This window comes from Gymnogyps californianus, chromosome 6 (genome assembly GCF_018139145.2).
Source record: "Gymnogyps californianus isolate 813 chromosome 6, ASM1813914v2, whole genome shotgun sequence".
Lineage (NCBI taxonomy): Eukaryota > Metazoa > Chordata > Aves > Accipitriformes > Cathartidae > Gymnogyps > Gymnogyps californianus.
The window spans coordinates 16,410,464-16,434,087 of NC_059476.1; the positions used below are offsets into that span (position 1 = coordinate 16,410,464).

Here is a 23,624-nt window from a genome sequence, read left to right on the forward strand (position 1 = left end):
TAGCTGGGAGTGTATTTGGCAGTGCTTGGAAAAACAGATTTGTTGTGCATAGATAAAATGTATACAGTTTGGTAATCTGGGGATTTAGAAAAATGGCCGAAATGAAGCCTGCATCCTCAGAATGCAGGCAAGAATGTTGTGAAACAGGTATTTAACTCGGCATTTCTCTTGGCTCCAGTTGTGTCGCGGTTTATGAATATGAAGTAATTTGCTATTCCTCTGATTTACAGACTGTGAGCCTGAAGGTGTTTCTGATTGGTCTTTTGATGAAAATTGTCTTTTCTGCTGCCTGAGAAGAGAAAAAGTGAAGGTAACAATGCAGATGTGTGAAGCTAGTAGTTGTAGGGGAGGGACAAAGGGAGGGAGTTTGCTGCTCCTAGTTAACTGAACATAGAAAATCTGCAACCTCCTACCCCTTTCCCCTCCTTCGGAAAAAGGCTTTCTGAATTAAAATAATGCAAGTTAATGAAGAGACTTACCTCTTCTCTGCAACTTTTTCTTTGTAGTATGTGATGCAGATTTTTTTTTTTTTTTTTTTTTTGGTGTAGTGGCTCTTTCTGTTTGGTGTTTTTTGTTTGGTTTGGTTTTTTTGAGTTCTTTGTAAGAGATTTTGTTGGGATCATGAAACCCTTCCTAAGGCAGCCAGACTGTGGCTTGTGCATGTTTACTACAATCAGATGCTGGGCTTATCTTCAGTATGGAAATGTGGTCCATTTTAACAACCTACAGTCTTGTTCTGTATCTTGGAATCTCTTTCCCTGTGGGCCATATCCTTTTATTAAAGGGCTCATATGTATGGTAGGTTTTGTACTGTGCTTGTTTATAACCAAGTCAGAGCCTAAATGTGGACAAGTCAGCTTTGCCAACATAATAAACTTGCAGTTTGTTTTCTTAATGAGATTATAGCTGTAATTGAAACAAAGGCTACCATGCTATACGTGATTGTTGCTCAGCCCATGTGTTGAAATAATGATTGTTCTATAGCATAGGAAGGAAGGCTCCTCTGTCTTGGCAAAACTTCATTTGCTGGAACTCTTAACTACTACTTCTTCCTGCACAATGTAAAATAACATGCAGAGTGGATCTCTGTCAACTTAGAAATGAAACAAAAGCACCCTTTCCTCTGCAGCAGCTAACATGTATGGCTGCATGGCTTATTCATAAAGGAAGTACGTTGTTGACACTGATACTTGCCATGTTGCCAGTTTATGCTTGTTTTTGTATTACAGTTTTTGTTAAGGCATGGGGAGGAGGGTTAGGAATGCTTGCATTTAGAACAGATGTAAGGTGTAATACTTTCTTTCATTGAGACTGACAGCAGGTAAGCTGTAGGTATGCTTGTGCTGTAAGGAGTTTTGTCTTGTTTCACCTATGTCATCTCATAAAAAGACAAAATTGAGTGTTTAGCACAATTCTAGTTAAGTTGTGAGTTGATCAGAAATTAATTTTGTGGTGTGGTCAGAGACTGGTCATAGTCTGGGAGAATCTAACAGTGTACAGGTAGATCTTCAAAAAAAACCCTGTTCACATGTCAATCATCCTCATAGGTCCACAATAACTAAAATAAAGCTTCTGAAAATCGGTGATTGTTAGGTGAAGACAAAAACTAAGAACACAAATGCCTACTGTATAGTGTGCTGATTAGGCATGGTCGTCTTGTCCTTTTCAAGCTTCCACACAACCTTTAGACAGAAGCTGAGATATCACTATTTATATTTTCATGTACTTTGCCAGGCTTTTCTTTCTAGTTTCACATAGTAAAGTGTAGCCCATGATTATGAGTATCACTGAGAAAACGGCGATGTATTCCTTATGCTAGTGGTAGTTATTTATGTAAAGGTTCCTCACATGGTTTCCCATTGTACTGTGTGGTGGCTTTTAAATGGGTGAAAGAAAAGATGCAGATGTGTTCACGTCTGGTGTGCTCCGTGGTGTTTTGGCATCAGGGGTCTAAGGAGATTTTAGGATTGTGTACAGATTGACACAGAATGCAGTGGGGCATGCAGCTTCGCTAGGCAAAGGCGCTAGGTGAAGGGGAAGGAGGTTGTAAGTTCTGAGCAGACTGGAGAGAAATGTGAGTTAGGAAAGGCTGTGGTAGTGTCAGTCAGCCACTGTGGGCTTGGGTAGAGTAATTTTTATAAATAAAACCTATGCAATTTCTGTCACTTCACATTTTAGTGGCCAAAAATACCTGTTTAAATCATTTTTCTTACAGCTGATTGATAAACAGGGACAGCAAAGAGAGCTTTGTACGCGTGCTAGTTTGCTGCATGGCCAGGGATCACTGGCTGTTTGGGAGGGGGGGAGCAGGGAAGGAGGGTGAACCAGTCCATTCAAATCAGACTTGTGACTTCTCTGTTAATCCTGGTGATTCTCCTCATGCTTCGCACGGGGCTTCTTTGGAGTATGTAAGGGTTGGAGTTTTTTGGTTTGGTTTTTTTTTTTTTCTTTCCTGTTCCCCAGTCTCTGTATCAGTTCTGTTGGGCTTGGATTTTTTTGGTTTGGTTTTTTTAGTTTGGTTTTTGAGGGAAGAATATGGCTTCTTTTAGACCTAGTGATGTCTTGTGTGTCAGCTGAGAGAGATGGCAGGGTGCGAGTGCTTCCTTTCTTCTGTGAGTGTGCCAAATTGCTGCACTGCTGTCATTAGCTTGCAAGAGTTAAATATGACTCTTCTATGGGGGTCTTCAAATAGTATGGCTTTAACAACATCATAATTTGAAATAAAACATCTGATACTTAATTGTTACAAAAAAGTTTGTAACTTCATTTGGTATTTAGCCAAATGATGGACAGTCTTCAGCTGATGGACTAAACTAAAGTAGAAGTGATACTAGTTTATTTGAAATCTCTTCCATTCAACATCTGTAATGATATCTTTAACTCTTCTTTTTAGGGAGTTGCAGGCTCAGTCTTCTGTAACTGCTAAAACTTGTCTGTTCCTGTACATAATGTGGTAGCAGTTGTGCTTTCTGTGCGACATCCTCTATTCTGCCTTTTTTTTATTGTTGATGTGCATCCTCTTACCTTTTTAGGGAAAGAACTGGGCAGGATGGGATGATTTGGGTTTGTGCTTCTATACTGGTGAGTTACAGAATTAAAAGGTGTGTAATTGATATTGTAGCTGGGAGCAAGATAGCCACAAACCACATTATTACAACAGTGTGTCGCTGGCCTTTTTTTCCAATGAGTACATCTCTACCAATACCTCCTTTTGGATTAGTGGAATAATTAATCAGTGTACTTGATTGTCATCTTTGAGTGACATGTAGGTACCTGGTCTGACAAGTTCAAAATCAATAAAAATCTTAAGGGTTTTTTTCTGGATTTCGTTTGCCCTTAAGAATTACCTGTAATTTAGGAGGCCGGTAGTTGTGCTCAAGGAGAACAGAGTTCTGGACTACAGGATGAGAACTGGAAGCCAAGATTAGTTTATTGGCAGAGCTGTTTAAGGGAGAAAAAACTACGCTTGCTCTCCCACCCATTTCAGTGATGTTGGTTCTTGCTTTTACAAGCAATCAGATTCAATTACATGCATTCTTCAAAGGATGGAGAACCATCTGCTGAAGTATTCTGAAAAGATTAATTTATTTGTAGCGGTAGTTCTACTTGCAAATACTGAGCAAATGCATGGATTTTTTTGGCAGTCAAAATACAAGACAGTTTTTGATAGAGAAATGGACTTAAGTGTTTTCGTTGGAAAGGGATAATAAAATACAGACAAAGTAGGGAGCTAAAATCTTCCCAGACATATTTTTGCCCAAATCCAAAGGGTTATGTGCAATAATGTAAAGCTTTTAGAAATTGGAATTTTTTTTCTTCCATCATATAATGCAGAATACACAATTGTTTCAGTATGGTATGATCAGAGAGAATAACTAGTTACCTAAGGAGCTGCTACCAGGTTATTAACACAGGTGCCTGTGTGCAGAAATGCATGTGTACATTGATGGGCATGAAAGACAAAAAAGAGAAAGTTAGCGGCTCTAGCTGCCCACTCATAACGAGAGGAAGTAGATCAGGCTCTATGGGACCAAACCTGGTGAATTCTCATTTGGATAATCTGCAAATGTGGTAATTCTCAATTCCTTGTGGGCTTTATCCTTGACAGGGAAGATTTAAGATAGTGTAGTTTGCAGCGTGGTTGGGTTTTTGGTTGGGTTTTTTTTTTTTGTGAAGCTTTTCCTTCTAAAAGGTTGTGGTACAGAGAAGACCCATCAATTCAGACAAATTGAACTTTAAGTGTACTTGAGTTATCTCTTTTTAATTACGGTTCTTAATTTTTCAGTGTGGCTTGTTAAATAAATTGACAGAGCTATCATTACAGAAGAAATCTGTGGCTCCATGTAGAATTTTTGTATCAAATGAGGTAGTCTCTACTGTCACTTGCTCATAGTTGGAGCTCAAGCCTAGTTTAAGATTTATTTTTTAAAAAAGATGCAGATAAGGTCAGAAGAAGGCACCAGTAATAAGAGGGGAAACTAGAAAAAGAGTCCTTAAAGAGAATTCAGTTGAGTATATTCATTTGGAAAAGAAAACACTGTTGTCTAAAGCTACAGAAAGCAATTCATATGTATTTAAAAAAAGGGGGGGGGGGAGGACATGACTAATCTCATTAGTTGGTGAGAGCAGAACAAGAAGGATAATACTCCTAAGCACATTAACTATTTTATAGATATATTTAAGCTACAAAAATAGCCAGAGAGAAAATGACTTCTAGGAGCGTATTCTGGGGTCTCATGCTGTTGACGGCAGAAGGTTGAGTCTGGTCTTCGAAGTACCATAAAGTACCTGGGCGTCAGTGTAAGGACTTCTAATGATTCTTTCAGTTGTGAAGAAGTGTGGTAGGGTACAGCATGTGAAGGAGTCATTTTAAAATTCAAAGTTACTCTGATATGGTTTGGATATTTTTAAAAGCTTGTAACTGCTTTACACAAACATCTAAAAGGTAATATCATGCCATTACTTGATTATGATTAATCATAATAACAGCCTCTGAATCTGGTGTCCTTTCACTATGGAGGAACATAAACAATAAGAAGTAAACTGTGGTAAGTGTCTGAATAATTCCAAAGAGAAGCTATCACTATCATTTAAAGCGTTAACTCATAGAATAATTGAAGATGGCAAAGGAAATATCTGAAAATGAGTTGAAGTTGCGGAACTCTTATTTTTTGATGGCTTTAGAATGTGTTTAAACTGTGTACAGAGATCCTAAGTGCACTGGAAGATGCTCTAAAACATTTTTAATGGATTTCATCACTTTTAAAAATCTCAAGCATTTAGACTGTCAATTTTGTATTGGGAAATAGTTTGATATGGAGGCTAAAACCTGAAGAGGCTGTTTGTGATAGTCTCCAACTGTGTTCCGTAGTAATGCGGGGTTACAGTTTTGCTTGTACATAAATATGAATGTAAGCATATTGTATTTCCACTGACTTTTCTTTCTTTTTCTCCCCTCCTTCTATAGATAATGAATGATATTCAATAGCTATGGATCAGTCAAGTTAAATTTGTTTTGAATTTGATAAATCTGACATCAGTCATCTTGGTTAATAAGGAAATAATACTGTTTCTTACTATAAAAGTATGTATGTTCAGTAAGCGAGGTATGTCTTAAAACTAATTAAACCATCTGAATTTTTGTTGATGCCAAGCTGGGAACCAGTTCTAGATGCTTTAAAGGGCATGCTCAGAATTGAAAATGATCTCGATAAATTTGAGAAACAGGACAGACAGACGTGTTTTATCAAGACACAAATTACAGATGTCTGAAAAGTCAGCATTGTAAAAGCAGTAAACTATTTTGGGGGATATATCCAGAAAGGCATTTGTCTTAATACCTGGAGAGGAAATTCTTCTCTTACCTGAATGCTGGTGCAGGCTCAGCTGGGTGTAGCATTTTGAGAGACGTAAGCAAACTGAATAGCATTGAAATGAGAGCAACAAGAATGACTTGGTCTTGAAGGTAGAAGGAAGAGAAGGAAAGATGACAATCTCTGGTGCCCTTAAGACTTGTCTACAGAAAATAGATGATTATTCTCCTTTGCACTTGCTAAGAGTTAAAAAGACTGTATGGTCTTAAGGAAAATGAAGTGTTGGAGAAGACAACCTAGGGATGCCGAAACATTCCTTTCTTACTCACTGTTCCTGATCTTGCCTTGGGGTGGGGTGGGAAGCTGGACTGTATCCCTAGGGTCCATGGGTTGGCTGGTCAGCCACGGGTAGTCTGTGGGAAGCCTCCCTCCATTTTCTCCGCAAAGATGGGTAGGAATTGTCTCGTACTATTCTAGCTTGTGGGCAGTTCCTGCTCCATCTGCGTGCGGCCTGTGGCTTACACATGAAGCTGCTGTTGCCATATCTATACAAAAACAGCCTGCATCATACCTTTCTCTTCATGCCAGCAGTTTAGCATTTAGAATTGCTGTATCAACATTTCCTACAAGGAGGGTCTCAATGAGGATCCAGCACTAGTGCTGACGAGGCCGGGCTGTCCAGGATTAGGTGGTCTCTCAAGGTCACGCATTGACCTTGCATTTTGAAAACCTGAGCCCTGTATTTTTAAGGCTCTTTGACTTAATTATATAGTTATGCTGTATATCTTAACATACAAAAAGAGCTTTAGCCCTTTGGGAGCTTGTGCAAACCACTCCGAGTATCTTTTCCTGAAGCATTATTGTTCAATATAGTGGTATTGCATGTTCACTGATGGGATTCCAGGGATGCTCTGGGGCATGGTTCCCTCCTGAAGAGAAGAACAAAGAGAATAGAATGAATGCTGTGTTATAAATAATATGTAAAAGTAACTGGTTGGGTTTTTTCCAGGGTATTTGTAACCAATGATAATGCCATCTAAATATTAATAGGTTTTTCTTCTTCCTACTACCTGCATGTTGGTACTGAAAACTCTGATATGATTCGGGACTGTAGAGTGAGAGGGTAAGACTGAAGGTAGTGGATCCAAATAATGGTTATTGGGAAGAAATGGTGGAAAATATAAAAATAAAAAACCAACAAAAACCAAACCAACCAATGAAACACACCCCAAAACCCCACACTTTTGGAAGCTGACTTTGAATAGCAATCACAAATATTTAGTGTGGAAACTTGAAGTTTCCCTCTAAGGGTGAACCAGCTGCGAAGATTGCTGGAATAATTGTGACACAATTGATAAGAAAATAATTTAAAAATACAATAAACAGAAATCTTTCCAGTATATTTTGTCTCATGTAGTCAGTGCTGTACTGCAGATGCCAGAAAATAGCTGAAGATTTTTTTTCTATGCACAAGGTTAAATCTGACTCTTATGTAACTGTATGTCTTTACATTTTGATGTCCTAGCATGGACATTGATAAAAATCATACATGTAAAGAGATGCACGCTTCTTAGTTTGAATGGAAAGAACTAAGTGCTGCCATTGCCTTGCTATCTCCCTCTTCTGAATGCAGATCAAATGATCCTTTATTCAGCCATTCTCCATTGTAAGCCACTTACAATTTTTTTTTTTGACTGATCCCATTTTCTTCATTCCTTCTCTATGTAGAAAATGTACAGCTTTAGTTAGCCTAGGTAGATTAAATTGTACTCTTTATACATCACCTTTATATGAGTAATATAAACTAAACTTGTTTATGGTTTGCGTTTATGCTGCCACTGAACTATGTTTCCACTGAGTTCCTAGGCTAGTACTTACTATATATTATCTTAGTTGCAAAAAGTACTAGGAAGATTTGAAATGCGTTGTGTTGGGCAAGGGGTTTTTTAATTTTAGGCTTCTTCCAGACCTATAGTCTGTCAAAGGGCAGATCAGATCAGGTTGAAGGGGTAATGTTTTCTTCAATTCTGAATTCTCTGTTTGTCCTTTGAATTAAGTTTTTTGCAATGGCTTGTGGGACTCTAGCCAGAGGATGCTAATTAACTCTAATGGATCTTATATAGCCAGATCTCTGCACATCAGTTTGCAGAGATTCCTTTTAAAGTAAAACTTAAAGCAGTTTGTCTGTAAATGCTTAGCTATTCCAGTGATTGTTCTAACACTTCTGTATGCCTAGATTACTTCAGTTATTAGTTAATTTGCACAAATGTCTGCTTTTTACACAAACTGATAAGCTGAGTTTACAATTATCCTGATAATGCCTAAAAGATAATGGAGCTTGACTCAGAATGGCTGTCAATAACTAGGACAGATCCTGCATTAAACTTTGCCAGATGCAAGAACACAGTTTCAAAAAGAGAATGCAAGTATGTTCTATGAAGTCTCACCTGAAGAGTAACTCTTACAAAAATATTGGGATTATTTGCTGCAAATATTTTTATTGTGAAATCCTGTACAGATACTTCACATATTTTAAGTATCGGAAAAGTACAACTGCATTTTCAGTGTGTTCATAAAATGCCAGTGAACCGCGAGAGTACTACTGCTGGTTACTGGTACAGGACTACCTGGCACAGAGGTGAATGGTTTTATTTTCAAATTCGTATTCTTTAACGCTATGTCAAAAGCACTAGTCTTTCCTGTGACAGCCAGCATAGAATGGAATCTCTCTGGTATGGAAAAAAGCATCAGTCACTTTGTGAGGTCTTTACTCCTGCAGACTCTTACCTTCACAGCAAACGTGTTTTACTCACCTGTCACCTCCGTCATCCCATGCTCCTCATCTTTTGATTTAGCATAAAATACTGCTTTGTTTCTATACCCTGTCTGAGATAGTATCTCCCTTTACTTTTGATAGAGAACTTTTGGAAGCTGTTAAATTACAAATCTGAAGGTGAGAGCCCGTGTTGTTCAGGCCAGAGTCCACAGCATTTCATATTGTTACCCTTTGCACGTAGTTCATGTGACTGCTGTGTTCATTAATTTGCTATGGGCTGGTTATATAAGCTTGCTTCATTAAACCTCTTGACGTTGAGACGGTACAAACTTAAGAATGTCTTCTCTTCATTTATTGTGATTTATAAATGAATTGCCAGTTCTTTCCTTTCCTTCTAGTCCCATGAGTATACGAACCTGAAATCAACTTGTACAGTAGAGGCTAAAAAACCAGATGTAGCCTAGATATTATGGTAACTGATACTTTGTAAAGGTTAACAAAACAAAACACTCCCTAAACCCAGAGAGTGGTTGTGTATGCATTCCTGCAGTAGGTAAATACAGGTAACTTTAATATAGCTTAAAATGAAAGTGGAGGGAGAGGGTCAGGAAAGAGATTGTTCTCCTAAGCAGGAGCAAGGCGTTAAAGTGAAAGAAATGAGAAAAGCGGTGTGTGTCTGGGCAGGGGGGGAATCCAAGCATTTAGATTTCATATTTTTGTAACCATTGTCTTCTGATTTCTTGAGTTGTATTTAAAATGAGTAATTTATCCTGGCATCTCACACAATTTAATTATCCTAGTTAAAACACTTGTTTTGCAGTATTCTTGGGATAACTTAGTTGCTTCCAGTTCTGTGTAAGAGATAGACTGAATTTTAATTCCTCGCGGGTGTTGTAAGCAGATAACTTAAGTTTATTTCACTTAAAAGTAGCTACTACTGAGCCTTTTCACAAAAGGACCTGGTTTTTGCTAATGCTTGGTCATTTATGCTCAGTTTGCATGAACGCTGTGTAAATTAAGGAGAACTTTCTGTATTTTGCCTTCAGCAGTTATTTCTTGGAATTAAAAGTAACAGCCAAAGAACAAGTGCTAGATACGAGATTTGCAGCCAAGTGTTGTAAAATATCTAAATCTTCTTTATAGTGGGCTCTCATTTCCCATAATGCTATCAAATCGTACAGGCTTCTGCTGCATTTACAACAAGAAAACAGGACAAAGTACAATGTTCTGGAGCAGTCAAAAATCAAGTTGTGATTTCAATAGATTCAACTCTGGGCTGAGTACATAACAAAGTTCTGAATTTAGTAAAATACTTAATGCCTAAGGAACTTTATTCATTTTGAAGTCAGGAAGATCTTACAGTTATTAAATATCTTTGCAGGAACACTTAGTCAGTCTGGATGAGCCAGCCTCGGAAGCTGGACAAGAAGCTCTGCTTAGACAAGAGCAAGCAAAAATCATTCGTTTTGAAAGGCAAGCGGAAGAGTTCCTCAATGCAGTCTTTTACAGAAAAGGTTGGTTTTAAGAGGGGGGGGGAATGGTATCTCTTGCTGGTCTTTTTGCATGCAATGCAGGTATCAAAGATCTGACATTCAAGTTATTGTATGTTCAGTATTTTTCAGTTGTCTTCTTTTTTATATATATATATTTATCAAGAGTAAAAATTGACTATCAAATAATGTAGCAATGCAACAGTGTGGGCTTGGGACAGAGGAAGAGTGTGTAACATATTTAACCCTAAAACAAATGTCTCCATGAGAACACTGGTGTTTTGCACTTTTGGAGGAATGACTCAGTTCTTACCCAGCAGAACTGCTCCCCTGAAACCAATCTTTAGGTGAGTGGGCTGTTTGGAAGAAGGGGCAAGTGGCGGTGGTGGTAGTAGGTGGGTAAATTATTATTTATTTATTTTATTTTATTTTATTTTAATGGGATGTATACTAATGCAGTTTTTCTTAAAGGTCAGCAGTCTTCTCACTATGGTCTGTAGTGATTACTCACCCCAGCCCCAGCAATCCACAGTATAAAGTATTGTTGGAATAGTGCTAAGGGGGGTATATGGAGAATTCAGAATGTGATCAGCAAAAGAATTGGAAAATCAGTACTGTGGAATATGCTGAGAACAATAACAGTAGCTCAATGCTAGAAAATCTTCTAAATCTCTTCTGGAGAGTTATATCAGTTAAACTGTGCTCTTAGGAAGGCACAAAACTCATTTCACTATTTTCTACCAATCTGAGAAATGGGAATCCAGAGGTTGCTTCCAAATGCATCCTGAATGAAAGTACATTGTACTTATCAGTCTAACCCATGTGTGAGAAAATCTGCCAAATCAGTAATTCCAACCTGTCTGCTGGGGACAATGTGAGGCTTCAGTTTCACAAATTAGAAATTGCTGTAGCCAGTCCTCAGCCCTTCCTCCTAGTGACCAAAATATTTAAAGGTGTTTTAAGTAGATAACAGTATCTTAGCCTTTCTTTTATGACTTGAATAAATACAAACTATACATTATGATGTATTGCATAAAGTATAGAAGCACGTAGGATGGTAGGAAGGATAGTTCAGATAATGCTTTTATTCCAAGTCTTACTTTTCAGTGTTTTGTTGTGTTTTTTTTTTTTTTTTTCTTTTAAGGTTAAGGTTTCCTTTTGCTTTTAGATTTATCCCATCTCTCTTTAAATCCAGAAGGGTTTAAGAAAACAAAGATCTAGAGAAAATATACTTTTTTCCATATTACTTTTCTGGTGAGAGGAAAAAAAATGCAGTTCCATCACTTCCAAATTGTTTATTAAAGACTTCACCCCTTTAACATTGTGCTTAAATTTTTATGTATGACCTCTGTGTGTGTCTTACTAGGAATGCATACTTCCCTAATTGTTGGAAAACTATTGGCAGATATTGCAGTGTGCTAATGAGGGGTTTAATGCTCTGTCCATTGTCAGATACACAGAATGAAGACAATGAAATCACTTCAGGTGTCTAAGCATCTTTGAGAATTTTTTTAGTACACCCTTGCTTTCCTTCCTCTGGCAGAGCTGTGCTTGGTGCAAGAGTAGTAAGGGAGGGGAAGAAGCCTGGCAGGAAGTCAGTTCTGAATCCTTAATGCATCGTTATCAAGCGTGGCTGTATTTAGATTGCTTGAAAGGTTATTCTAACTCATGCCACTGCCATAAGATCCCCAGGCACTGTCATACCAAAGAGGACACAAAGAATGGCAGAACTCTGCTCCTATGTTGCTCAGAGATGCTTGGCTCTCCTGGTTTCATGCCAGCAATTAGTTCTTTTTTTCTTTCCATCCTCACTGCCAGTAACATTTGAGACTGGTATTTTGTAGCCCAGGCAGATCAGAGAAAATGCAGATGTTCTGCGAACAGATGCCTGTTGCATGTCAAGGACGTTGTCATGGTTTAACCCCAGAGCCGAAACCAGGACAGACGTGCACTTATGCACTTAACATACATAGGTAATTAGCAGGATCAGCAAACTTTCTGAACAGGTTTACTGTCCATTAATCTTAGGTACTTTCTCTCTGCTTTGTGCCCATGGCACTCTGACTCAGTAATGCTTCTTTCAAATATTCATACTTTCCAGTGCAAGCAGAGTGGTAGTACCTAGTCGTCCATTACCTCTACCTTGTGACAGGATAGGACCTTCTTTTGATGGTTTAATGAAATCATACCTTTTTTTGTTTGATACTGCCCTTCTAAGATTTCAGTATAGATAAAATGCACAAAAGCTATTAAGGTTTTAAAGCTCAGAGGTACTGCTTTAGACTGTTCATAGCTGATAAATATTTGCTGTAGTTTTCTTCTCTGAGAAGCTCTATGTTTTAGTTAGTTTTAGTTTATTTTTTTCAGAAAACCTAGACACTTGGAGTCACAATAAACATCTGGTTGATTTCAAGTGATGCTGCAGAGGCACCAGCAAATATTTTGCACTCGCTTTTAAACAGTTTTAATCCTTAGCATTCAGGCTTTGTATTAAGCAAGAAGCCTTTTAATGTGCTAGGTAACTACCCTTCTGGTTGAAAATTGAGTTTCATGTCCTGAATTAGAGAGTTTATCTTGAGCAGCACTAGAAAGCTCTCAATAGTCACTCTATGCTGATTCTTTGAAGTTGCAGATTACAAAAATGCATGGCTGTAGGCATATGTAATATTTTCTCCCTGAATTTGGAAATATGTTCAGCTGTAAGCATTACTGAATTGTACATATGAACATGGGTGCACAGTAAAGGCATGATTCTTCAGAAAACATAGGTGCTATAGAGCTCTGCATTCCTGCCAGCCCCACTTGTATATGCTACAAGCAAGTGTCGAATAGTTGGTATCAGTGTGATCATGCCATCAGTTTGTGCCCTTCTGAGCTTTCCTAGAGCCTTTCATATGTCCTTCAGCAGGTTATAGTAAAGAGGTTAGAAAATGGAAGAAATGTCACCATAGTGGAAAAAAGCCTCCATGCTTCTCCAGGCTTGCGTCCTTGTGGACCATTTGGGAAGAAATTGAGAATATAAATGTACCTAAATTTAAGTTTGGCTCATCTACTGGTCTCATCCTTAGCAACAATAAAACATCCTGTAGATTTTACAAGAAAATGATTACGTATTTACATAAACATCTTGGAAGTTTACAGCTATTATACCCCTATAAGAATATACATGGTGACTGTATAAGGTTTTAGATTTAGAAAGCTGTGCTTAACGGGAAGGAGTTTGGGCTTGATAAGTATTTAAAGCTCATTATGGTTTTTCATCAAGAAGCACAGTAGCTGTTTACTGCTGCTCTCTGGTTTGTGGGCAACTCCATGCTCAAACCTTCATGTCAGTCATCCTTTACAGATACACTAAAGCCTGTTTGTTGGATTGATGTACTTTTGTCAAAAATGATGGCAAAAGGCAAATCTAACGCTGAAATGTCCCACAGAAGATTTTGCTAATGCTTCTAATAGTTCAATCTCAATAGATTACCTTTCAACCTGGGCAATTTTTTTTAAAGAGGAAGTTAACACTTTTCTATTGTTCCGTTTTGAGAGCTGCTTTTAAAGATTTGTTTGGCCTTCTACTGCACAATTTTCTCTGAATGTTTCTTCAGAATAGAAAATCAAACCTTTTGAGCCATTTGTGGATTTATTGTGTGGCTGTGGTGTGTTGTTTTGTTTGGTTTTTGGTTGGTTGTTTTGTGGTGTTTTGGGTTTTTTTTGTTTTGTTTTTTTTTTTTTTTTTTAAAAAAACCCAAAACCAACTGATTTGGCCAAAGAACACAATCAGTGTTTGAGGTGAAGTGGCAGGACTTAGCTTCTGTGATTTAGGAGTTACAGATTTGCTTTCACATCATGAATTAGTACTGGTCTAAAATAGTGATTTTTGCCAATATATTTTTGGGTTGCCCACATCCCCAAATACCTTTGTATTTATACACTATTTCATATAAATAAATTGGAATGTCTACCTGTTCCATTTGACGTTTCTTACTAATAGATTTAGCAGCTCTTCTAGAAATAGAATTACTTTTCATGTGACAGATCTTGGTTTTCTATATATGTGAAAGTTCTTTGGGTAATCCCTGATGCTTCATTGATTATAATGATAGAAATGTCAAAAGGAATAGATAGAATGGGATGGAAGACACTTGAACATTTGATCTTCATGTCAATTATTTTGAAGAATTGGAACTGTAGGGCTTTATTTCTCAGTAAACTTGTAGGGGACTGCTGCAACTTTATTCTCCTTTCTCCCCTTCTGTAGCTGCAGGTAAGTTACTCAATTCTTCCACTGAATAACCTGTTCCATTTTTTTTTGAATGAGCTTCATTACTTAGTACTTTTCTTCATGGGTCTAGCTCTCCTTTCCATTTCCACCCCTCTTAAAGGTCTGGTCGAATATATCTATATTTGAAAACAAGAGATGAGATTGCATATTTCTCTTAGGAAATTTATTTTGGGAAGGTTATTACCAGAATTAGCAATGGTTCTTGTTCAGGTATTCTAAGACTATAGTACATTTTCTGCAGAAACTATTTTATCTTTGGCTTTCATTTTTTTTTTCCCTAGTTTGTTTTTTTTTTTTTTTTAAATAAACAATGACTTAATGTAAAAGCTGTTTTACTTAAAGTGCTTCCTTAAAAAAAAATCTCTAATATTTACAGACAGTCCTAGGGTCTCTGACCCCAATATTCCCCTAGTGGCCCGTGAGATCATGCAGCGAATGATCCGACAGTTTGCTGCTGAATATACCTCAAAAAATAGCTCTACTCAGGACTCCAGCCAGCCCAATAGCACAAAGAACCAAAGCCTGCTGAAAGCATCTCTGGTCGCCTCCTCTCCCACGGCTGCAACTGCTCAGAACCCTGTGCTCAGCAAACTTCTCATGGCTGACCAAGACTCACCTCTGGACCTTACTGTCAGAAAGTCTCAGTCAGAACCTAGTGAACAAGGTAGGACTCTTATCAGTGTCTTGCATCTTACGGCGATCCGTTAATGGCATTCTTGTTGCAAAACCAGACAATTGGAAGTTTGCAATTTTACCTAAAATGTAAAGTGGAAAAGCGGTAGCTGTTTTTACAATAAAATAATGACTGGCTAGATGTGGCTGGGAGAGAAGAGACTTTTTTGAAAGAAGGTAGGCCCGTAGACATGAGTGATTTTTCTGAAGAAGGGCAAAGGGGATGGACCTGCTCCAAACTCGGGGGACAAGTGTGCTGTTCCTGCTGGGAGCTGCAAGAAACAGTCTGCCAAAATAGACAGTATGCTTGCTGATAAGACAAGTTCACATGGTCATGAAAACCATAATGTTGTCTCCTTTCTGAAGATCAGTACACAGTCTGACTGAAGGACTGATTTATTTTCTTTCTGGTCATAGTGTGAAAACAGTATCTTTTAAGTCTGTGAGAAATTGCTTTGTGAAGGCTGTAAAAATGATCCCCATGAACTGTACAAAACTTCCATGTTTATGCATTTGGAAGAAATGTCTCTTTTCTACCTTAAAAATAGACTTGTTCTGCAGAGCACAGATTGAATAACTTGTTACAGTGTTGCAGAGCTTGTTTTAATTAGAAAACCTGCTTGCTATCAAAAATGTTTTTTAACAAGCAAATTCTGTGAGTGATTATAGTATGTGAATGGGTTTTTTCTGAAACTGTTGAATAGAGGTTATCAGAAGTGTATCCTACTGATAGGATTAAAATTAGCCCCTTTACCCTTCTTTAGAAATGTATTCGTGTCTGAAATCATTCTGTCAAATACGAAGTAGGCTGTCCATCCTCAAGTAGAAAAGGTGCCTTTAAAAAAAAAAAAAAAAGCCTTTTGCTAGCTAGTACAGAATTGTAGGTATCCCTTTATTCTTTGAACTGACGTTTATGAAGCCTTTTGTAAAAAGATTAATTTTATGTGTCCAACAATATGCAGCTTGGGCATCTGGACACATATTGCACTTATTGAAAGTTGTTGCCACACTTGAGTTACAAAACTGCAGTGAAAGGTTGCATGGTGTCTTTCTTGAAGTGAGGATCTATACATTTAGCTGATAGGCGTTTGTTTCTAGCTAATTTTATTATAAATGTATTTCACGAATGTCTCTTGCATGTATGTTTATAAATGTTAAACTGTTCTCATTGTGAAGCTTTTCACTGAAAGAGTGAGGGAGTCAGTTTTGCTTGTTTGGTTTTGGGGTTTTTTTTTAATTAGAGGATTGTATGGTGAAGAAGGCGGCATGTACATGAACTGTTCTTTAGCTACCATGTGACGAAAAAGCTGTAAGATAATTTATAATGTTCATAGCACTTGTTATGGAATTAGAACATGTGCATATTAACTTATACAGTAATCTGTTTGCTGATGTAATTATTTTTTTTCCAATTTACGTTTAATGTAATTGGGAAGAGGTTTTGCCAAACTTGTTAATGAGAGATTTAAGAGGCTGTCATGAAAGACTGCTAGTGGTGCTTTTTGTTATATTTCTGTTCTAGCAGGTTGAGGGGAACCCAGCTAGTTCGTAAAATTCTCCAGGGGGTATGAGGCTGGTCCTACTTGCCCTAGGAGACTTCTAGGTCATAATGACCCTTCTGACGGAGGAAGCATGGATTCAAGTGCCTCTGGCAGCAGCCTGTGCTGTTCAGTATAGCCCCTTGAAAAGGAGGTGCTACTTGATCCAGTCTCTGTATCTTGTGGCTGCATAAGTGTTGTTCAAAAGGAGGGTTGAATTCTCTGCTTGCTTAAGTTAGGGTTATGGTGTGTTCCCAAATGCAGTGGGTGGAACAGCTTTCTGTAAGTTAATTCTAGTTCACAGTTTATCGTGTTTCTTCTCCATATGTCAAATGAGAACTTCAAGCAATCTGAAAGCCATCTTACATTGTTCTTGTGTTGGTTGGTATTTACTTGAGTAGATGGAATGAGCGGGGAGCTCTGAAATGTCTCTAGTTTACCTTGCCAACAGGTTTCATTTATCTCTGCCTCATAAATTCCTGTTTCAGAGTTTCCAGGAATTTCAGATGGCTGTGCTGCTTCTATGGCAATGTTGCCCTTATTAAAATTACCAGAATTTCAAGTTGTTTCAGTGCAGTGGGAGCAAGGCTTTTCTAGCAAAAAGCGCTCCCTCTTCTGTTGCCTAGAAGTGCAGAGGTTACCTAAGGGCTTGCAGAGGGGTATGGGTGAGCATGAGGAAGTGCCATTAGTGAGAATGGAAGAAGCAGTCTAGCAGGAAAAAGAATTTGGTATATGGAAGAAGAGAGGGAGTAAAACAGCACAATAGAGAGGGGAAAGGCAGTAGCTCTGCCAGTAGGGACCCATTGGAGGCATGGAAAAAAGGATGAAGCTAGCTGCCAGGTGAGGAGTCGTCTCACATTTGTGTGTGTGTGTGTGTGTGTGTGTTCATTTGAAACTGAGTTTCCAATGTGAAATTCTCAATGAATTTTCCTATGGAGATTTGGATCAAAAAAATTTCAAATACTGGCTTAAAGCCTCCCAAATCTCAGAAACTTGAAGAATGTCTCATTTTAGCACTGCTGAGGGTTAGTTATGCGACAGGCTGTGTTGTGTCCTGAACTGTCATGTGTAGGTCATCTTTTATTCTCTGGCCCTTGTAACAGATGCACTTTTAATTTTGCCAAACTTTGTTGTGACTTCTGAGGACTATGTTGAAGTCCCTTGTAAGGCAAATTGCAAACAAATCCAAGCCTTAGTTTGTTTAAAAATAAAATAAAATAGAAAATGCTCTGTGCTAAATATGACTTTAGCCCCAAAGCCTTATTTTGTCAAGGGACAATGTGGCTGATCCTGTTTCTTCAAACACTGAAGTCATTCTTTTGTCTCTACAGACGGTGTGCTTGATTTATCCACTAAGAAGAGTCCTTGTGCCGGCAGCACCTCTCTGAGTCATTCTCCAGGGTGCTCCAGTACTCCAGGAAATGGGTAAGAGAAAGCAACTTACTATGACCTTTTAAAACTGTTTTTTACTAAAAATGTGTGCTTACCTCCTGTTAATTTTAACTTACTTTTGGTGTTAACCCTTTGGAGTAATGTGTTTTTCAACTTGTACATTTGGTAAATACCTTCATCCCACCTGCCAAATAAGAGTTGTTACAAACTGAGACAGGTTTAACTTGCAGTTAAGAATTCTAATATCTGTTATTTTGGCCAATTTCGTACTTAGCCCAAGATCCATTACCTGCTTCTTGGGCTCAGTGATGAGTGATGTCCGTGGAGATGCAAGTTCAGTTAAATGTATGAAGAGTCTTAGAGGCTTGGCAATATAATTTAGATTTCATTTCACTTAGGGGAAAGTTAGCTAACAGAAAAGTTTATTTTAGTGGTAGCAATGATTTGGGTGATGAACCAAGCTGAATTAGATTTAAATCACTGCATGTTCTTCGTTAATATTTCCTAGCATAAACCACAACTTAAAAAAAGAAAGGGGGGGGGGGGGGAGTCTGGTAGTTAAGAAAACTTTAAATATGGCTTTTTGGATTTGTGATTGTACTGTAGCACTGAACAAGTTTTTTTTTTTAAAAATGTGGTGTACTAGTCTTGGCTTAATTAGTTCAAGGTGTGAAAGAATGTTATCAACAAAATTTCTTTAAGGTTTCATATTTATAGTGGTCACTGTTTGCATACATTTAGAAACCCTTTACTCTTAGCTAGGATTGAGTTAATTGTACTGGAGAGGCTGACTGGGAGTAAGAGGGATTTGGGGTGTTGATGGGAGAATTTTTTCTTGAAGCTACTGTGAACAAGTAATTTTTTTAGTGAAGTACAGAAACAGTATATGGTTTAAACTGCCATTTAATTGCTGGTTTAGCTTTACAATAGACTTTGAAAAACTAGAAATTTTAAACTAACAACCCACCACCCCCCATCCCATGTACTGCTAACAACTGATTTAACTTTCGCATTTCTCTGGAAAAATATTACTGTCTCAGATTTCTCCCTTCAAAATTACTTTTTCCATTTAACATTTCTATTAATAAAATACTTCAATCCTTGTTTAATAAAATACTTCAATCCTTGTTTAAAAGTTAGTCTTAATACTTTTTCACAATTCTTTACCATAAACCTTCCCCACCAGCTCTTCTCTTTCAATTCTGAACAGGTTATTTCCAGCTTTATTTTCCTAGGAAGGCCGCAGAAGCCGTCGAGGCTGTGTATTGTTTGTTCCCGTGTTTGTGTATTAAGTGAGGGCCGAAGTCTAACACACAGGGATGGCAGGGCCAGCATCTGGCACTGTCCTGATGGTCAAGAGAGGATGTGGCATACTGGCACCTGTGGTTACTTGTACAGGTGTGTAGTAACTGAGGGTGACTGCAGTCTGTTTAGCATCAGTGAAATCAGGTGTGACCCTCTGTCCTAGTTAGCTGCCAATATGACCTTTATTCAGGCGTAGAAACACCGGTGCGCATTCTGATGCTGATACATGCTGTAGAAGGGGCAGAGAATGCAGATTGATTGAGAGAGTTCTCTGGAATAGCAAATGTTCATTCATTTCTCTGGGTTTTGTTCTGAATCCTTGTTGACTCTTGTTACCCACTTCAACTATGACCTGTTGCATCCTGGACAGAAGCTAGCAGCATATGTATCAAGCACTGTGTATGTTATGTGCCAGGTCCTTTCAGTGGATGTCTTTTCTCTAAAGACTTTTTTTTTTTTTAAATCCCAATGTGATATTAAAAAGAATAATGTAGCTTTTCAGTAGTACGTATCCTATCCTTAAATAATGCTGACTTAGCTAGAGGGCTTTACATCAGTATAGCGTCCCAGAGCATTAAAATAGAATCGCTTACTAGTCTCTTCGTTAATCTGTATGTTGAACATGGAAAAATCCACCATGGGGGTGGATTTTGAAACTAGTGTGACTTAGTTACTATAGGGGGCTAAGCAAGCAAAATACTAAAATACACATGTTCATCTGCAGTAGTAGTACTTTGTGTCATAGAAAGAACACCTGTGATGAAAGGAAAATGGTAAAAATACATACCGCTTTTTCTGCAATTAACCCTTGATCTGTATGACAGTTGGAGCTAGGATCTTTTTTTTTTTTTCTAGCCATTCTATGTATCAAATGAGAATCAGGGACATGTATATATGCAATTAGTTGTTAAGAGAGCAATTCGGTAAGTCTAGTGTAATGCAGTATTTTCCTTTGTGATCTGCAGTGTCCCAGCTTTCATATTTGGTGCTTAATGAAAGTCAAGCAAATACCTTTGAGGCCTGCTAAGCATTTTTTTTTTTAATCCTGAGCAGCAATTCTTCAATACGATGTAAGCGAACACCATCCAAGGTTTCCACCTATGTGTAGATACTGCAGGTGGCAGTCATATTTGCATGTTGAATATGTTGCACTTCGGCTTACTCTTTTATTACTGTACTTGTTTAGTGGTAACGTCACGCCAGTAACACAGTTGTGTGTAGATCTATGGCGATTGATTACTACTTTGTAATTAAGGTGCTATTTTCAGACGCTTGCGCGAAGTCTTTTCTACTCCGAGAATTTGTGAACCCAACCAGAGACCAGCCAACAGGTTTCATTTTTCTTTGCCCAAAAAGCTTCTCTTTTTTTGCGAACAAGTTTTAAAACTGACTGATGCTGAGACTTAAAAAAAAAAAAAATTAAAATAAAAAAATAAAATAAAAAAATTTTAGAGAAAAATAAATAACACAAAAAGTGATGTTACCCAAGCAAGGCCTTCTAATAAAGGAGTGGCCCCCTCACCCATCCCTCCCTACCTGTGCAAGTCCTGCTCACATCAGTTTCCTTCCATCCAATTAGGCGACCTGGGAGACCCAGCCAGCACCATCCGGAGGGACTACAGAGTGGTGATGGGGTACCTCCAAGAAGCTTGCAGGATGGAACCAGGGAAGGTTATGGCCACTCCACATCTCTTAAAGTACCGCTGGCTCGATCACTCCAGATTAGTGAAGAACTGCTGAGCAGAAACCAGTTTTCTACGGCTGCCAGCCATGGGCCATCTGGACTACAGAATCATGGACAGCACTTAATATTATCCAGGGAGGCTTCTTGGGCAAAACCACACTACGAATTCAATTTCAGCCGCATGAAATTCAGGGGAAATGGTGCACTCAGCAACATCAGTGACCTTCCTTTTCTTACAGAAAACTCTGCCTTTCAAAAAATGGCACTTCAAACTAAACAGGATGGGAAAAAGGACTGAGCCATTCGTCTCCTGTGGATTTAAAGATACCACAAGTTCGAGGCATGGACCTTTCATGGGAGTCCCGCACTGGTGACCAGTACAGCTATAGCTCTTTGGTAATGGGTTCACAAACGGAGAGCGCGCTTAGCAAAAAGTTAAGGGCTATCCTTCCAAAACAAAACAGGAGAAATTTGCTGGATGCTGGACCAGATTCCTGGGGCTCAGATGCTGAGCAGTCTACCTCTGGACAGCCATATCCCACCTCAGATCAAGAGGGAGATCCTGGCTCCAAGCAACCTAGGAAGAAGAGAGGGAGATACAGACAGTACAACAGCGAGATACTGGAGGAAGCAATTTCTGTGGTTATGAGCGGGAAAATGAGTGTTTCCAAAGCTCAGAGTATTTATGGGATCCCCCACAGTACACTGGAGTACAAAGTTAAAGAGAGGCTGGGCACTTTGAAAAACCCTCCAAAGAAAAAAATGAAATTAATGAGGTCGGAGGGGCAGGATGTTTCAGTAAAGATTGAATTAGATCCCCAGGGAGAAGGAGCACAAAGTGCAAATGAATTGAAAGATGAGTAGGGATGTTGTAGAGTGCCAATTACTTTGCAAACTGGGTGAGCACTACTGCATAGTTCAACCACCACTGAGCACACCTGTTTCTCCTATTTACTGCAATGCTCTTTCCTTTGCAGTTTAGCATAGACTTGTGTGAACACAGGTGAAAGGTGTGCTCTGAATGTCACATTTGTAAATTTTTCTAGCCTGGTATGGTGCAGTTTCCCTCCTTCACCTGCCCACTACCCCCTTTTTTCTTTTTTTTTTTTTTTCCTTCTTTTGCCTTTTGCATGTTTCTCTGTAATAGAGAGTTGAGTTACCTCACAAAGAATGCCGATCTGTGGAAGTGGACATCTTGCCTGTAGAGCCTGCCTGAACTTCTGGTGTTGGATTTTTCGTGTCTGCCTTTATAGAAATAAGTCCACTTTGTTAAACTGATACTCTCCTAAAACCAGGCATTTTTCGAATAGGAATCAGACTGTCATTCTTCAAAATGTTTCAGAAATCTTTTTCCCCCTCCTTTTCTTTGATCCAGTTGATTGAAAGATTTAAGCTAAATCAAGTTATTTAGGAATGGTACCTCTCTTGAACTCAGAGATTTGTTTATTAGATGGATAATCAATTGGGTCTAATTAGGCTCTCCACTATTTTCTTTCTAAATTAAATATACTTACCATTCACTGTCTGCTTAGTGCTCACCCGGAGGGGAGGGAAGGGGAGGGAAAACCTACATACACTACCTTCAGAATATGTCAGTTAATTATTTGTAACACTACCTTCGCTGTAATTTTGTTTGATATTTTTGAAGGGTGATATTTAGACTCACCTGCTTGAGGATGTAGCCTTATCTCACGGAAGACAAGCTTCTCACAGTCAGGAGCAGTCAGGGTACACTAAATGATGTATTAGGGTATGCCTCATTATAACAGAACTATGGTTCTTTGTGACCTTTATGCTTTTTACAGACTTGATTCTGAGTTTACTAAACTATGTGGTTCCAACAACTAGTTTAAATGACTCTAATCTGGGGAAGGGGGATTTGTGTAACAAACTACTGTGATATTGCAAAAAAGAAAAAAAAAAAAAAAGAAAAAAGCCCACAAAACAGTGATCTCAAACGTTACAACCTCAGTAGTCTGCCCAAATATCCACATTAGTGAAGGAGCTTGTTAATGTTCAGGGAAGAAGTAAAACACTGGTAGCCTGATCTAATTCAGGCTCTGCATCATATCTATCTGTAATACTGTCAGGGTCGAACACTCAATGAATGGGTGTTTCCTTTTTAAATATTACAGTTGCCAGTAGCAGGAATTAATCTAAGTCCTGCTTTTTTTTTTTTTTTATTTAATCTATTTTGATAGTGGTTTAGCACACGCTAGAATAAGCATTTAAACACCGTAAAAGCACTCCGTAAACCACAAATCCCATTTTTTTCAATATTATGATATCATTATCATTATATGGAGATCCAGGATAAGTTTTGTACAGAACTTTTATCTTTGATACTTTCTGTGGGAGTGGTTAGTAACTAGGTGGAGCTTACTGGACTTACCACAATATGACCAAATCGGAATTGCTGGTTCTTCAGGTAGAAACAATTTGGTCTTAATCTGTGCAAAAGGTAGATAAAATTACCTCCCCCCCCCCCCATTTGCACAACCAAAAGAAGCATTGGAGTTTTTGTGTGAGAGCATTAAGTGATTTCAGTGATTGAAATTGGTTTCTCAAAGTTCATGGGAGGGTGGCCTAGATAGCCCTAGGGACGCTGAATGACTCCTGGAACAGTTGATTCTATTAGCCTCTCCCCCTCCCCAGCAACTTCATATTTTCAAAGGTTA

General features: G+C 38.4%; 1 protein-coding gene across 1 annotated transcript; it reads left to right on the top strand.

Moving 5' to 3' along the window:
• The first annotated feature begins 283 nt into the window (after positions 1 to 283).
• LOC127018098 (ligand-dependent corepressor-like) lies at positions 284 to 22,489 on the top strand. The gene is given in 5 exon segments (XM_050899447.1): positions 284 to 310; positions 14,732 to 15,019; positions 17,897 to 17,990; positions 20,842 to 21,239; positions 21,242 to 22,489. Coding segments are annotated over 4 exon segments (1,299 nt in total). The 5' UTR covers positions 284 to 310; positions 14,732 to 14,781; the 3' UTR covers positions 21,811 to 22,489.
• Positions 22,490 to 23,624: the final 1,135 nt, after the last annotated feature.